This window comes from Chaetodon trifascialis, chromosome 14, assembly GCF_039877785.1.
Source record: "Chaetodon trifascialis isolate fChaTrf1 chromosome 14, fChaTrf1.hap1, whole genome shotgun sequence".
In the NCBI taxonomy this organism is placed as follows: Eukaryota; Metazoa; Chordata; class Actinopteri; order Chaetodontiformes; family Chaetodontidae; genus Chaetodon; species Chaetodon trifascialis.
In genome coordinates this window covers 8219043-8235878 of record NC_092069.1, presented here as the reverse complement: position 1 = coordinate 8235878, position 16836 = coordinate 8219043, and the positions used below count along the sequence as shown (strand labels likewise).

Here is a 16836-nt window from a genome sequence, read left to right as displayed (position 1 = left end):
ATGAGCGTGAGAACGAGCTTGAGGGTCGAGCTGCTGGCTTGACGAGGGCCGCCTGGGGAATAGGAATGAGAATAGAAATGAGATGAGTGGTGGAGGCCAACACTAAAAACTAATTAAGCACCAAGCTCTCTGCTTCTTTATTTTGCTTGTTTTTCACTGTAATTGTCGAATGTCTTGACCTAACTGACTGACACAGGAGTGACTGAGGCCTCTGTTTTTGTAGCATCACTTGGTTTCACTTCAGTCATTTCAGCATGTTATTGTGTAGGTATAAATACATATAGTGTGTGTGGGTGTATACAAAAATATATGTATATAAGAAAAATAAATAATTAGAAAAATAAGAAGCTAAGTTCTCAAAATTTTGCTCAAAAAAGTAAAAATTGTGATTTATTTCACCTTACTTAATATCTCATAATTTAGAATTCTATGACTTTGCCTGGCTGATGTGTACGTCCATATTATGATGCTATCACACCACATTCAGTCAGGTAGTATGGCTCTCGTCCTCCATGTATCTCTAATGTACCATGAAAAGTAAATATTCCTTAACAGTAATCTAGCTACACTGTTTTTTTCTATTTAACTGCAGTAAATATGCAGATTTATTCACAGTGCACTTCAGTGATGAAAGTCTAGTTTTTGCACCAGGTGGATCATAAATGCTTTTAATTGCTGTAGATGAACTATAACCACAAAGATAACCACTTCCCAGCATAACCCCTGTAGACTGCCACCGATAAGAGCAGATTAAAGCTTTACAGCAATATTCAAAACAAATAAAAATGACTGCTTAAAATAATTATTAATAACAATTCATTAAAAGTGGACTGGGACTAAAACTGCACCATTAAAATAATGAAAGGATAAGACAGATATCTTTTCAATAGTTTAAACACAGGGTAAATGTTCTCAGTCAGTGTCCTGTAAAATTATGGATCCACAGACAGGCTGAAGACGCTGCTGGCTGGAGGACATGAAGTGTGTGTGTGTGTGTGTGTGTGTGTGTGTGTGTGTGCGTGCGTGTGTGTGTGTGTGTGTGTGTGTGTGTGTGTGTGTGTGTGTGTGTGTGTGTGTGTGTGTGTCTTTAGTTTGCATCGCATCAGTGGGCAGTGAGGTGGATAATCCTCCAGACTGCTGAAAATGACTCTATTGATCTATGCTTCTCAGTCACAAGCCTGTAAGTACTGCAGTATTATACAGCTGGGCTGTCTGTTCGTCTGTGTTTACATGGAGTTTACATCTGAACTCAGACTATAGGATGGGAGCTGTGCGTGTAGACGTGTGTGTGTGTGTGTGTGTGTGTGTGTGTGTGTGTGTGTGTGTGTGTGTGTGTGTGTGCAGTCAAATGTCTGATAGAAAAATAGGGAGAAATTAAACATTTCACTGCTTCTCACCTAACCAGTGGTGTAGTAGTTTAGTTTTAGGACTTGAGTTTATGATTAGATGTAACATTAGAAAGTTTCAAGATAATTAGCTTTCTATGCAGCCATGAAAAGGTCTTTATAATTAGTGACACCTTATTTTTTCCACCATGTGGCCTACAACTAAAAAAAAAAGGTTTGAGACAGATTAAAACAGGTCAGCATTGGTTTAAATCTATCCTTTGCACGCACGTGCGCGCGCGCGCGCACACACACACACACACACACACAGTCAGGCTGTGAAGTGTCTGAGCTCTGTGGGCTGCTGCAGGGATTATTATAGGAACAACACACAGATTAAGCAATGTTATACTGGTTTCTTGATTAAAAGAACTTAATCATTCATGACAAGAGACGTTAACATTGATCATACATACAAACACATACCATACACTTACAGAGGAGGCAGACACGAATACAGAATCCTCTTGGCAGAAACAGATTTCAGTGACACGTCCTCTATCAGTCAGTCTACAGTCTTACTAAAAGCAGCGTATCTTGAGGCATTTCATGCAGCACAGTCTTTCTTGTGCTGCTCAGAATAAAGTCTTCTCTCTGTCTACATGCATACATCTATACATAAGCCGTGTCACTATAATGAACTTAAACATTGATCAGAAAGTCTTCAAATGAACCACAGGAAGAGAACTGCAAGCTTTCACTGGCTTTGCTGATCCAATCTCTTCTCGAGTGGTGAGAAAAGAAGGAAAAAAGAAATCATAATCGAATCCTTGTCAGCTCATTGCCCCTGGGCTCCATGTTTAACTTCATTATCATAGAGTTAAAGAACCCCACATATACCCCGTCAGTATATTCACTCTGTGGTGAGACGGCCGGTCGCTCTCATGTCTCACAAAGTGCTCATCTGGCGCCATCTACTGGCCCATCGTCAGCAGGTGCACTTGCCTGTTATGAACTCAAGCTAACATGGATGAAACACTCCTGATCGTGTTCCGGATGAAATCATAACAGCTACTGAGGTTCCCTGTCAGCTGTTCCGTCTCCATGACAACTGAGCAAACTCCATCCATTGATGAAGACCTGATGATATGGCTGAAATCTCTGAACAAAAGGGGGGTAAGTGAGCCTTGAGTAGTGGTTGTTTTGGTAAACTGGGTTTAAATTCCAGTGTAAGAGAACCTCCCTGCTGAAGTGTGAAGCTCCTCTGGGACTCTGACCTCCCCGTGGCTGGCCTCTACAGAAACCAGTAGAGGATTAGATTATAACTATTATTAAGTGGCAGTGATGATGTGGGTTTGAACAGCTTGGCTGACTGACAGCAGCCCTCTTCCTCCCCCTGCTGGCAGAGATCGTGTCTGTACAGAAACCAAACTGCCTCCACTGGCTTCAGTCCTCGCCCACCCTGCTGCCCTCCTGTCATTGTGCCTGCCATTGTTATGCTGAGCCTGGGCGGCCTGTTTTGGTGTCTGCACACCCATTAAGAAGCTCACTGTCACTCAGACTTCTTGTTTCAACTTGATCTTCAGGACACGCGCATTTGATTCTGGCTGCCTGTTGCCCAGTACAGCGCTGAATAACAGGAAACTGGAGCTTTGTCTGCAACAAATTGCTGTGGCATAGAAGCAATGAAAAACAAGCAGCTTTAACAAAAGGGAAGTCTGCACTGCTGACTGCATAAACCCCCACAGCTCATTAAAGCAGACTCAGCAAAATCCAGGGACATCAACAGAGTAGATAAGAATTACTGCAAAGTAATGAAAAGGTTTGAGCTTTAAGGTTTGTATTCTCTCTGGCAAGTTAATAAACATGTTTTAAATATACTAGTTGCAAATATGAAGCTGGATCAGTTTGGATCCAACATTTCTGCACAAAGTAGTTCAAATTATCAATAAAATATTAGGATTAATTGTTGATCAGCCACTGTCTGACTCGACCTTGACCTGTCATGCTGAGCAATGTGTGGGACAAATGCCATCTGGAAATATCAAATATGGCCTGACTGTGTGTCTCTATGTCATATTATAAGATTTTTTTATTTTATTCTTTTTTTTTTTTTTTTTTGCTTGGCATATTCAGCAATACTACAATGTAGAAATACTTTTTAAGTCTTTATTATCACTAATAAGATAGTGTGCAAACAGTATTTACATGTTATCGCTGGTGGGGGTGAAGATGATTTAACTACTTTAAATGAGTTTAATCTGTACGTCATATGTTATAAATTGATCATGTTTTGTATGTAGAACTTGAATCTGCAAAGTAACAAGCACTGATCAGCCTCACAAGTAAAAAGTTCAACCAAATCATTCCTCTTAAAACATGTTTCAACAATGTGATCTGAAGCAGGAGGCCAGCGAACACATTTTGACCACAGCTCTGCACACTTGTATAGTCATTTTGAATCCCTTCTGTTTAAAACATGGAGTGGCCTGAAATGACTGCAGACATTTACACCACATGACTGTAAAATCCTCCAGTAAATACAGCGAAAAGTCAGCCAGACAAGGAGTCAGTCTGCAGTCTGGTGCAGGAAGCAGGACGTGGAGAAAAAGGGAAGCTGGTAGAGACGCAGGTTAAAACAGTGAAACTCCACAGACTTCATGGGGGGCTTTTGTGCCTCTGTCATGCTTTTGGTATTAACACAGTCACACGTTCAGAATGTGATTTGATGAGTCATCCTTCACTTTGACTCTTTACCTTCATGCATTTTAGTGCGTGTGGCCAATCGAGTGAATCACGATGACTCACTCTGTGTTGCACATGTTGGCTCATGTCTGAAATGCTGACAGATTCCCACTGACACACGCAAATGTGCACAGATACTGTACCTGGATTTCTGTGACAGTGACTCTTCATCTTGAGCGCGACCAGTAGAAACACTGCAGCTCTCCATGTCGTCATGCTCTGAAATGAAGCGAAGACTTTGAGTTTAAAATGCTGGAAACTGATTTAAGGCCGGCATTTCTCTCCAAAAATCATAATTTTTTTGCATCTTAACAGCACAATAAAACAGGTGTTTTGCTTTTGGCCTCTGACAAAGATTGTTTTGATCTCATATCCAAAGCGAAACTATTTCAGCCTCTATTGTACTCGCACGTGCTGCACAGCAGTGAGCTAGATGAAGCAACATACTTGTGGTGCTAAGTTGGCACCGGTTTAATGAAACTAGTTAAGTAGCATCGCCCATGCACAATTGGATACCAGGAACTGGCAGTGTTACCCCTAATGCCAGTGTTATTCTGCCACTTGTTTTCCTCCCTCACATTTTTTTTCTTGTGTGATCGGCGTGTTTTCATTATTTTTAATGTTGAGGTACTTACACTGCCAGGAAAAATACCTGGCTTTCATTCAGCTCACTTCCTTTTATGTACTTTGTTCCAGTGAAAGATAAAGTAAATAAATGAAAAATCCAACACAGAAAGCATTGAAAAAAAGGATCATCTTATAGGATGCAAGGAACACACACAAAACAAGCGCCCACACATGACTGTACGTCGTGTCACATGCAATAAAACCATCTTAAATGTACAAACAGGATCATTTTACTGAAAGGTCCTTCTTTCTCTGTGAATCTTTCTTCTTCTTCTTCTTCTTTACAGTGACAGAACCCATAAAGACAGATCTTATCAGAGACTTGATAACACCATCTCAGTTTCTGTTCCCCATGTTTTCCAGTTAGACCACTCTTCAGCTGTTAATGGGTAATCTGGCAAGTACTGATGACTGGCTACACATTAAAAAGCCCAGAAAAGGCCTGCTGGGAGACACCCCAGAAAAACACTGATTACACAAAAAAAAAAATCCAGGACAACCATTTCCTATGCAAGGGCACTTCCTTCCCTCCACATCTAGGACTCAGGTTTAGAGAATACTGCTTCTGTCCTGCTTTAAGCGTCACTTGTTTCAGACTTTCATGTCAGTTACCGTAATGATGCCGAGCTGCGCTGTTTTCATCTGACTGGTTTCTGGTCAAAATGATTCAGTTCTCCTCACTCCAATCACACCGGCATCATTTACATACATCTTCATTTCCACAGAGGACATGTGCTTCTTGCCAGTGTCTGTCTTGTTTGCATTGTCCTCTATCTAGAAAAGTGGACATGACAACAAAAACAACTCTGATCATAACTATTCATTCAGGAATGGAAAGTTGGACGCTCCCTTCGTCTAAATACATGAAGCTTTGTGCAAATGTGTGTAACTGCTTTATTCCGCCTTGGTGTCTAAATCCTCCAGCCTGCTGTGTGCATTCCTCTCCTCCATTCATCTGCCTTATTCTGGTTCAAACAGAGGTCTTGTTTTCACTGTGAATTCAAAGCTGATTGTGACGAGCGGGCTGGATTCACACTCTGTGTTTAGAGTGAACTGTGAACTCTCCACAGTCTTTCCCCTCTTGCTTCAGACCCTGTACAGTACACTGCACAGTAAATTATTCTTAATTCAACATTGTGTAACATGGTAAATACCTAAATGTAGTTGATGGTGCACAGCATTCTGCACATTTACTTCCTTGTCAAACACTCTGCGTTTGCATGTGTGTGCATTTTCCTGACCAGAATTGTTGTGTGCTGCTGAGAGCGGAGCCTGAGCCTCCCAGTCTAACTGGTCACGCAGACGGAACAATGGGAGGTAAAACATGCCTGGAGTTTCCCTCAGGCCCCCAGAACATCACGTTCAACATGGTGTTTGTTTTTAAAGGGACAGGTCACAGCCTCGCGAAGTCTCACGGCCTTATCAGGAACTTGGAGTCTTTCCATTTTATCTGCAAAGGACCTGAATGAGGGATTTGATACTGGGTGATTACAGGCAATCAGGGGGAGTTTAATTATCTTCTCAGGACAGCAAAGTCAGCAGTGGCATCAGAAATAGTTAGAAGGACAATTAATAAATACCTTCAACTGACTTGCACTTGCAAGACACTGTTTTGTACACAAGTTGTCTATGAGTGCAGGTGAATTACAATTTCCCAGAACAGACGCAGACATAAGGCACATTTCATCTACTACAGCAATATCTTAAGAGCTGCTCTGACATAAAGAATAACGTGTGAAATATGCCTTTGAGAACAAACATAAACCTGACGGTGGGGGTCGATATCTGAGGATGTCAGGGAAACTCCGCAGCAGGCCTGTTGGCTTGCTCTTCGTATCATTTGCACGGCATAAGCGAACTGAAATCACACAGCAATCACAGTCAAGTTTTGGAGGAAACTCCTGGGCTTGCTGCAGACTGTCTGCCCACCTGCCGGTCCCCCCACCCTCTCAAAACACAGACAGGCTGCTGAGCTGTTGTCAAGTGATTCAGCGGAGACATGCTAACGAAGGTGCAGTTTTAGGACTTTCCATGCATCCATCCCTCAATCATGTTGAAACAGAAACTCTATAATGTCCCGACATGTGTGCAACCAGAGGGAGAAATGGAGAATATAGAGACTTGTGCTTCAAGTTATTCTGATTTCCTAGACTTCAGTGTTTGCTCTTCTTGTAGAGTTAACATTTGATCTGTTGAAGCACTGGTGTGGGTGGAAGGCCGATTTCCTCCTTTTGCTTTTGGCCTGCTGACTTGAAAGATCCTCAGTTTGATTAAGAACATAGTTTGCATAATAACTTAGAAGCATGCTTTCAAGGTAACTACTGCTATGAAGTTTAAGATGTTCACTAGAGACCAAATGCACATTTCTTGTGTCCAAATACTTGTAGAAAGACAGACGTCTCTGCATATATGTACGTTTTCAGTGCAGCAAATGTAGCCTGCAAAATGACTCGGCTCTCTTAGTGACAAAGTGAGAAGTGTATTTCTGTGCCTCAATAGAAATCCCCTCCTGGAGCCAGCGATCTGTACGCTGTGTTATTCTAAGTGACAGTTTTCTGGAAATCCCCCGCCTAGCTGCTAGCTCCGCCCCGCTGCAGCCACACAGAGGGCATTTACAGACTGCTGCAGCGCTCCGCCAGAACACGACCGAGCGCACCTCGTCTCGAACAACAAACCACCATGGACCTCCACCGGACAAGTATATTAAACCAAATGGATTACACCCGGGAGCCCAAAGAAGGGAAGCCGGCTCAGTCGACGGAGGAGCGGCTGGACAGCGGCTTGGACTCGCTGAAGGAGGAGGAGTACCAGGCTGTGGCGGCCGAGATCCGTCGGCTCCAGGTGGAATGCGAGCCGCTGCAGCACAAACAGGCTCCCGCTGTAACCGGAGAGCTGCACGAATGGAAAACACAGATCACGGAGGACGGAGACACGTAAGTCAGCCCTGGAGTAACGTTACACGGTTAGCGCATGGGGGTATTTACGGGTCTTCGTGGGTATCGTCATAGCTGGCCTGAGTAGGCCCAGCTCGGGTCTTGGAGGTAATTTGATCTCTTTCCTGTGGGGAATGTCTTCCTCTAGCTTGTCATGACAATTCACAGGCTCGGGCCTAACTTAATCCGGACTGGGGGTTTATAAAAGTACGCTGCTGCGGTGTTGAAAACACAGGACGGGTGTCCGGTTGTGATAATGGGTCCAGCTGCGGTCAGACTCGGCGGTGTTGGACGTAAACAAAAGGCTATTATCAGGAGGGAATCTACTATGGCCGCGGGTCAGACTGGGAAAGTCCCGGGCGCGCCGCCAAGGAATCCGACCGACGCGCGCTCCCGTGAAGCGAGAAGAAAAAAGTCGAAAAAAGTACCTTAAATGACACAAATGTGAGTCTGTGGAGGCTGAGAGGGCGAAACTGTGCTCTGCAGTGCGTGTCTGCGGCTTGCTGCTGTCGTAAAACCAGGGGGAATAACACGAAGAGTGACTCTAAATGTTATTTTTGTTGTATCGCAATTCATCCGCCGGGAAATGTAGTCCAAACACAGCACTGTGGACTGTTCTCACAGCACGCGCATGAAAAATAGGCTGGATAACGTGACTTAATTGGTCAGAAGTGAACACCGGAACTATCTCATACCAATCAGTGAAGCGTGAAATATGATACAGTGATTTAAGTAGAGGACAGAGAGGTTTGAAGCCGCCACGGAGCGGTGGCTCTCAGTGTGGGGTCCAGGGAGCACTTGGGGTCATCAGTAACATTTTTTTTTAATTATGATTTTATTTATCTGCATATATGTGCTGTAATGGGATTCTTATGAAATGATCCCCATTACAAGTTTTGAATTTAAAGTTGGATCACACTCACAAAACTCAAATCTCAATGTTTTTAGTGTAAATGAAGATATTTTGAATGGTTGGAGACTCAAAACATGGACATTTGTGAACTGTTGTGTTAAAGACAGATGTACTTAAGTTCTCTTTGTGGAAACTCCCTGCTCATTTGTGATGGAAATCAGTTTATGTATTTTATTTCTTTTTTATTGTCTTCCTTCTATGGACGGCAGTATTAAGTGGTCAGCATATCAAGGCTTCTCTGCAGTAATCTGATAAAGTATGACTTGTAACCTGCACTTGATTGAGCTCAAAGTATGTTCTGCTTTTCTGTCCTGTATGTTTAATATTTAGCATTTTAATAGCTCTATCATAGAGTCATTAGGTTTAAGGCCAGTTTTGATATAGTTGGGAAAAACACAATCAGCTGTATGTGCATTTTCTATTATGCACTTGCTTACAAAATGTCAAATGACTTGTGTGTCACTGGTTTCCTTGTGGAAAATATTCCTTCAGTCTTGTATATTTGGTTGTGGTCTATATGGTAACAGGGTTTCCACCTCCCCTCTCTGTCTTTGTAGGCTGCTCCACCTGGCCATCATCCACAAGGCCAAGGACTACATCAGGACAATGATAGACCTGTCCAGGAACACAGACTTCCTCAACACACAAAATGACCAGCGACAGGTACGCTAGAGCCGCCCCTGAAGAGGATTTAAACAGAAACATGTTTATCTGTTCAGTCTCATCTGCAGAATAGTGAAAACGCCTCCTGACTCGAAAGCTCACCTTCTCTTAACTTCCTGCCATCCCAGACTCCTCTCCACTTGGCAGTAATAACAAACCAGGCAGACGTGTGCCAGCGCCTCCTGGTATCCGGCTGCGACCCCACGCTGGTGGACGACAGCGGGGACACGCCTCTTCACATCGCCTGTCGCCATGGTAACCTGCCGTGCTTCAGCGTCCTCACACAGAACTGTCAGCCGGAGCATCTACACACAGTGATGGCTGCCTGTAACTACCAAGGTGAGATTGTTGGACACACTGAGCTTCTGTGACTTTTCTGACGAAAGCAGCAGTTGTCAGAATTATGTGTTAGGGAACAAAAATGTTTGGATTTAGCAGCGGTGGGCTAAATGTCAGTGTCTGAACATTGTTAGAATGCTCTGTTCTGTAGCAGTGGTGGTAATTTCCATCGTGTGGTGGCCCACCCTCAGTGCATGGAAGCAGACGAGACGCTGCCCAGACTGCTGCTGGTCTTAAATACGGTTTAAAAGAAGGAGTGGTGGGCATGAAAAGAGTCATTTCTGCTGCCCATTATCCCTGAACACTATGGTTAAGAGGAAGGAAACATTTAAGCAGACAGGGGGAATGCCACAGGCGTTCAAGCCATCATATCCTGACGAAAACCCATCTATTACATGGAATATAATGTTAGATGCTGAGGCTCCAAATAGAAATGTGGAGGGCTTCAGTTTTAGACTTGTGTGTAGACATATTTGGAATCGTTGGCTGGTTTGGGGATTTCTGTGGGGAACCAAGTTTTATAAATAAAAACCTGAACTAATTTAGTCATGAAAAACAAAAATGGACGCCTATGAAAGCTTTCCTTTGGTGGTTTGCATTAACGTGGTAGATTCATGGTAACGCACATGTAGCTCATAGACTCACCTTTGGAACCCGGACTCTTAGAAAACTGCAGGTATAAAACGACTGATCTGGTGCCAGTTGTAATGCTTTTCTTCTAATGTTTTTGTTGCAGGTCAGAACTGCCTCCACCTGGCCTCAGTTCAGGGTTTCCTCTCATTGGTCGAGAACATGGTGGATCTAGGAGCTGACGTTGATGCACAGGTAAACAACGGACACACACACCATGAGAACACTCAGGAAGTACTTGAAGAACTGAATTATCAACAGTGTCATCCATTAAATATAAGTACATCTCAATCTCATCTCACACTCCTAAAACGTGTTCTGTCCCCGCCCTGCAGGAGCAGCGTAACGGGCGCGGTGCGCTGCACTTGGCCGTGGATCAGCAGAATCTCTCGCTGGTCAAGCTGCTGCTGATGAAAGGAGCAGACCCCAACCTCCTCACCTCTGGAGGCCACACCCCCTACCACCTCACCTACGGCCGCGACAACGACGACATCAGGAAAGAGCTGTACTCGCTGACCAAACCGGACCTGAGGGAGCTGCCCGACAGCGAATCGGACGACAGCGAGGAAGAGGAGAACGAGGAGTCAGATGAGGAGGTGTGTGTATTGAAAATGCAGAGCTTCCACCTTAACGTTGAAAGTTGCTCTCCAGTCAGTGCGTAACCATCTTCCTGTCCTCCGTGTGTGTCTAGGTGGGCTATGACGACATCCAGTGGAACGGACATTAGCAGGAAATGGTGGAGAGAGGAATTTACAGAGGCTGTGGTGATGACTGTAAAGGACAAGAGAAATGGCTCGGCACGTCTACTGCTTCCTGCAGTAAGGTCACGAGCCCGATAGCGCGGGAGACACGGCGCGGGCGTGACCGCTGACGGACAGGCAGCTGCGAAGGAGAATCAAATGGAGGCTCAACCAACGAGCCCGCTCTGGGCTGCGGAAGAGCAGACGCACGCTGAGATGTGAAACCATGACACACGATGATGGGATTATTATGAGAAGAGGATCGCTTGTATTTCGTGGACACTCAAATCATGTCGCAAAAAAAAAAAAAAAACACATCCATCCACACAGATGAACCTGCAACAGCTCTGTTGTATGATATTGTAAATGCTGTGTATACAAAGATGTATTTTTTATGGAAGCTGTGAATGTGTACAGTTCAGCAGGTTGTATATGTCAGACAGCAAACAGTCCAGCACACTCCAGTTAAATTAAAAACACTCATATTTAACAGTAAAAGCCTGTGTGGATGTATTTGTGGAGACTGGGAGGGGTGGCATGAGATTGGACAATTGCAACTGGTCCTGATGGTTTGGGCAGGGATGCTTTCACATGTGTGCACACGACATTGCAATCTAGGTATTATCACTATAAAGATCACACATAACCCAGCACTGTATTACAGAGCTGCAATCATACAGGAAGTTACTTTAACCATGTGTGTTTGTAGAAATACCTCCATCAGAGCATGACAGCCGAGTTTCAGCCATGAGCGTCCGTCCTTTATTCTCATATAATGCATGTCATGCAGGAAGTGCCAATAACTCGTTTCCAGGCAGAGGGAAATTTTGCGTGTGTGTTTGTGTGTGGAATGAGGCTGATTGCACAGTCCTCTAAATCAGGAAGTTTTTAGGAGGGTGGAGCTGAGAGGGAAGGGACAGGAAATTCCCAGGAACAGAACACTCAGCTGTTCGTGACATTCCTGCTTCTCATTCCTCCAAAGAAGGGAATCTCCGCTGAATAACAGGATGCTTCAGTCGAGTTCGGGGCCAGGGGTACGAAGGGAGTGTTACTCAAGAGTCAAATAAATATCAGACGTCAATGTTAAACACACTTATATAAGTCTGTGAAGGGTTTTTTGTGGATTTGCTCTCCAAATTCAAGTTGCAATGGAGGCTTGGCACTTGGGATACAGCTGGAAGTACAATGTACAATAAAATACTGCATCTTTGAAATAATTGCAAGACCTTTGGATTTGGGGTCTTAAAGTGTATTTAGAAGTTTTACATGTGCAATCTTTTAAACACCAGTGGCACATCAAAAATCAGTTTTACATCCACATAAAATACCAGGAGTGTAGCCACTGTAGTGACATCTCTCCCCCATATTCCAGCACTTCCAGAATTTCCAGATTTTACCAGCTCAAACAAAAGCTTAGTACCATTTTCTGGCATAAATATGAAATGAATGAGGTCAGGTCACTGTGAGCCCGGAGCACCGCAAGGTTAAACACACAAAGAAAACACAGAACTTCAGCGTTCCATAAAAACATTGTTTAATAGAAGTGCAGTAATGTACGGCAACGGCAGCAGAGGGGGAGGAGGATCGAAACACAAGGGGGGAGAATAAAATAATTAGAGACTTCCTATTGACGTTGACCTGAGCAGACCTCAGCAGGGGTGTGACAACGATGACTGTCGCAATGGGTGAATTCCCACAGCTGTTCCCTGGGTTATCACAAAGTGCATAAACATCATCCTGGAGATAAAGACAGTAGAGACTTTGAAGCTGATACAGAAAATCAGAAAGACGTGTGTGGCAGCCCTGAGTAAAGACTGGAAGCACTGCTGACGCACAGTGACTCAAAGAGCTGCAGGACCTCCGAGTCCGTAGCGGGTAAGAAGTATTGTGCTGTAGTTGTAGTGTTAGCAACACCCTCGTCTTCCAATCTGCTCACGTCACACTCAACTGAAGTCATTTAGGCCAAGCTCCAATCCACAAAGGGCACTGTGGCCCAGCGGCTCGGCGGCCAAGAACATATCAGACTCATGTGTTATAGGTTAGACAGATTTGAATGTCCAGCATCTTTCCAGGCTCTGTGCCATGTGGCAGCTGCCTGCAGTGAGGAGTCTCAGTGTGGCTTGACAGAAAACGCAGGAGGGCTCAAATTTTTGGGAAAATATTGTGTCCAGTCAGATCCTGGATACGACCAGAGAGGATGCAGGAGCGCAGATGGGTAATGTATTCTAACCACCTGGTATTATACAAAGGACCACATTGTTCTTTACCGTTCGGCTTCTTGTTTGTCGAGCTCGCTGTGTAGCACCACATCTTCTGAACAAGATGATACCAGCTCCTCCTTCGCCTTTCTTCTGGACAATAGCTTTGGCGTGGAGGAGTTAGGGTTTTCTGGTGTCGATGTTCATCATCCTTTTCAGAGTCGTGACAGCGGCAGCAAAATGGCCGCCAACTCTCCTCACTCCCTCTCAGACAGAGCCACCAGGTGAGTGTCGATCTCAGCCTCCGACAGAATCCTGGAACGCAAACACTGAACAGTCAGCATTTCTGCTGTGGCGGATTTTGAAGGTCTTACATGCAAACGGACACGTCGAGAGTTTTTAGGGAATTTCCATGACAAAACTTGTCTGTTTGATCCATTCTTAAAAATAATCTGCAAGACTTGAAAAGCAGGAGCGATGGAATCTGTTCAGACGGCTTTTCTCCTGTTTTTTGTAACATCTATACAGGAAGTTTGTCTAAATGTGCCTGTTTTCAGTGACGCTCTGCTTCATTTCTATCCTGCAAAACCCATTTACAGGCACAGCCGGGCAGTGGAAAAACCATTTAACTGTGGCCACTATCATATTCCTCACTCGTGGCTATCAAGATACTTTCTTTGTCTCAGGAAAATACTCACCTGAATTTAGATTCCTTTGTAGTTACAACTCCCACCTCCAGCTCAGAGGGCTTGAAGTCGATGGACAGGACAGTTGACAGACAGGAGATGGCCGTCTGTTTTGAGAAGAGAGGGAGAGTTGATGAGAAGCACGGCAGGAAGGAGAGGAGAGGAAAGTACATTCAACTTCACATCTGGCAAGTAGATGCATCTGGAAACAGCAAGGCGCCCAGTGTCACATAATCTAGAAAAATTCAATTCATATTATTTCTTACTATTCCTGATGTGTATAATTAAATCCATAACTTTCTGTACATTAATGGACATTACTTAATGTCACTCCTTCAACAGCAACACTTTGGTTTCCTCTCTAGTGGAGTGAAGCACAAAGTGAGATTAAGGGTCAGTTACATATATTGAGGTTTTGATTTAAATTGGCTATAAAAAGCCTTTTGGCTATTTTGTTTTTTTCCTGACAATATTCAACATTCCCAAATTGCGATCAGCAGGGTTGTTTTAGGAGAAAAATCCCATGTGGCATTATGAACCTAAACTTACCAGAGTTCTATAATAAATATGGGGAGCTTGATAAAACTCTGGTGATTGCATTGATGCCTATATATATATATATATATATGTGTGTGTGTGTGTGTGTGTGTGTGTGTGTGTGTATATATGTGTGTATATATATATATATATATATATATATATGTGTGTGTGTGTGTGTGTGTGTGTATATATCTGAAATTTCCCCACTGTGGGACTAATAAAGGTATATCTTATCTTATATATGTGTGTGTGTGTGTGTGTGTGTGTGTGTGTGTGTGTGTGTGTGTTACCTCTATAGTCTGCTCATAGGTCCAATCCAGCTTCTTTTTGACCTTCTTCTCGAGGAAGCTGGTGGCCTCAGTCTGTTTGACTCCAGCTGCTGTGGCCTTAAAGCCACAGTAGTAGCCAGCTGGGTCACATTTATACAGCTGCGGACCCAACTCTTCATCCAGTCCAACCACTATCATACCTGCAGGAAGGACAGAAGACAGACAGGAATGATGACAGGACACTGGGAACAGAGAGAAGCAGGCAATGTCATCGATTTAAACAGCCCATTAGAAACAAACACACAAGCACACAACTCACAGCAGCCCAGCGGCCTCATCTCAGCATTCTGTGTGTAGACTTGGGAGATGTCTGCCATGCGTTTGCACAGCATGTCCACAGGGATCTCGTAGCCGTACTTGTACATCCAGTTAGCCGCTTCATACCGCGCCCTCTGCACCTGAGACCTGCTATCAGCTGGAGGGGGGAGGAGGAGGAGGAGGCAGAAAAAGCATTTCACACAAATGAATTTAAGAGTGAACAAATACAGGAAAGAACACCACACAAGCAGGTTGTTTCAATTTTTATACAGTGAAACAATACAATAGAACTTCTTTTTGTAACTGGATCCATGAAATGACAATACTAGAGGTGGATAATTCATTTCTTTAGACGTCGTTGACAAGCCAGTCCATGATCAAGTACAGTTCTAGCTCCAGGTTCAGAGTTTTCGTTTTCTATCTCCCTCGCAACAATGCACTTGAAACTCATAGCTGTTCAGGTTTTACCTCTTTTTCAAACTAGGTAGGTGGTTTTGGTATCTTGTGTTATGTGATGTTCTGTAATGTACTTGACTAAAATCGCACACCCTCGATCTTTGTCCAGCTGCAAAAAAGCAGCTAAAAATGATTGCTGACAACCATTAAACGCCTTTAAGTTAGGGTATTCACCACCACTTGGACGAGACATTGCTTACCAGTCATGCCAGTCATGACACAGCCGATGTTCTCTGTGATTCTGAACAGATGTGTGACTGTCAAGGCATCCAAAAGCTTGTCCTGAGAAAAATCCATGACAAAGACAAAAGTAGAGAAACGTACACCACACACATACTCCACCAGTGATACAACAGCCATAAGAGCAGCTGTGGAATGTGACCACATGATGTGAGAAGACACAGAAACACACACTTTTGAGTGTTTCTAATGTGGTTGTGTGTACTCACTGGGACTTTCTTTTGTGTGACGACCACTACACAGTCCTTCCCTCTGACCGCCACGGAGGTCAGTCCCCCCTGGTTGATGGCTTTGAAGGCATACTCTTAAGACAGATAGAAAGAAAAATGAACTCATGAGCTACAAGTGTGCACCAAACTACTTTTGCGTGTAATTGTAAATGCAAATGGTATGACTTTTTTTTTTTATGACAAATCCCTTTAGAACACGTGACGGTGGCAGTATAGTTTCACAAGTTTGTCTCAACACAGCTCAGTTTTAACGACCCCTTTGAGAGAATGACCAAGGAAAATTGTGAGAATTGGGGGTAAATAATATGTTACCTAACTGGTCGCTAGAATGGTTAACAATGAGAAATGAGAATACGAACGAAAGATAAATAAATAAATATTCTAGTTAGCTCGAATTTATGGCAGCACTCCTCCTTAGCTAAATGAAGCTAGCTAAAGCAGCTGAACCAAATGCAACAAAACGAACCTGGTTGCTTAATTATTATTTCACTAACTTATATTCACTTACAATTAATAATTTGTTGATTACATTTTCACCCTACCACGATGTACTGAAATGAAATTCTTGCTAAATAACAATGAAGTATGACTGGGCTAGACAGAAGCTGCTAGCTAAAGTTAGCATGTTAGCCAGTTGTGATGACAGAGCAGGTTGAGTTTTGGTCAATTATTTCACCGCTTACCGACTTGGTAGAGTCTTCCCTCCGGAGAGAAGATGGTGATATGGCGGTCAAACCCTGCACTTGACCCCCGAGACATGACGGCTGGAAATAAGTGAGGTAAACACTGGTGTAGACTGAAGTTGAAAGTAAACTGAGAGGAAACAGAGGCAAAACAAGCCAAGCAGCTACTCCGGATATGACGTATCCGATTAAAGGCTTCCACATCCGGGTCAACCTGGCAGCTCTGTAGTTTACAGATGTCACCACTGACTGTGACCCTGCTGCTGCTTTGCATTGTTGCAATGGAATGCTGCAGACTTTT

At 43.7% G+C, this 16836-nt stretch overlaps 2 protein-coding genes across 2 annotated transcripts; one reads left to right on the top strand and one right to left on the bottom strand.

Annotated features, from left to right (window-relative positions):
- The first annotated feature begins 7299 nt into the window (after positions 1-7299).
- nfkbiab (nuclear factor of kappa light polypeptide gene enhancer in B-cells inhibitor, alpha b) lies at positions 7300-12010 on the top strand. The gene is made up of 6 exons (XM_070979781.1): positions 7300-7630; positions 9101-9206; positions 9335-9545; positions 10282-10370; positions 10511-10771; positions 10867-12010. Exons 1-6 carry the CDS (start codon positions 7377-7379, stop codon positions 10900-10902), a joined length of 957 nt encoding a protein of 318 aa, XP_070835882.1. The 5' UTR covers positions 7300-7376; the 3' UTR covers positions 10903-12010.
- Positions 12011-12151: 141 nt separating this feature from the next.
- Positions 12152-16706, bottom strand: psma6a (proteasome 20S subunit alpha 6a). Its single transcript, XM_070979917.1, has 7 exons — positions 16536-16706; positions 15832-15926; positions 15583-15664; positions 14928-15083; positions 14630-14808; positions 13812-13906; positions 12152-13428 (listed from the first exon to the last, which is right to left on the bottom strand). Exons 1-7 carry the CDS (start codon positions 16609-16611, stop codon positions 13371-13373), a joined length of 741 nt encoding a protein of 246 aa, XP_070836018.1. The 5' UTR covers positions 16612-16706; the 3' UTR covers positions 12152-13370.
- Between the last annotated feature and the right edge of the window lie 130 nt (positions 16707-16836).

Bases quoted from the DNA above. Each gene is read 5' to 3' on its own strand.
- nfkbiab (XM_070979781.1), top strand. From the start codon at position 7,377: ATGGACCTCCACCGGACAAGTATATTAAACCAAATGGATTACACCCGG. The intron at 9,546-10,281 runs GTGAGATTGTTG...TTTTTGTTGCAG, and splicing joins GGCTGCCTGTAACTACCAAG to GTCAGAACTGCCTCCACCTG. The intron at 10,772-10,866 runs GTGTGTGTATTG...GTGTGTGTCTAG, and splicing joins ACGAGGAGTCAGATGAGGAG to GTGGGCTATGACGACATCCA.
- psma6a (XM_070979917.1), bottom strand. From the start codon at position 16,611: ATGTCTCGGGGGTCAAGTGCAGGGTTTGACCGCCATATCACCATCTTC. The intron at 15,084-15,582 runs GTAAGCAATGTC...TCCCCCCTCCAG, and splicing joins TGTCATGACTGGCATGACTG to CTGATAGCAGGTCTCAGGTG. The intron at 13,429-13,811 runs GTGAGTATTTTC...TTTGCGTTCCAG, and splicing joins ACAAAGGAATCTAAATTCAG to GATTCTGTCGGAGGCTGAGA.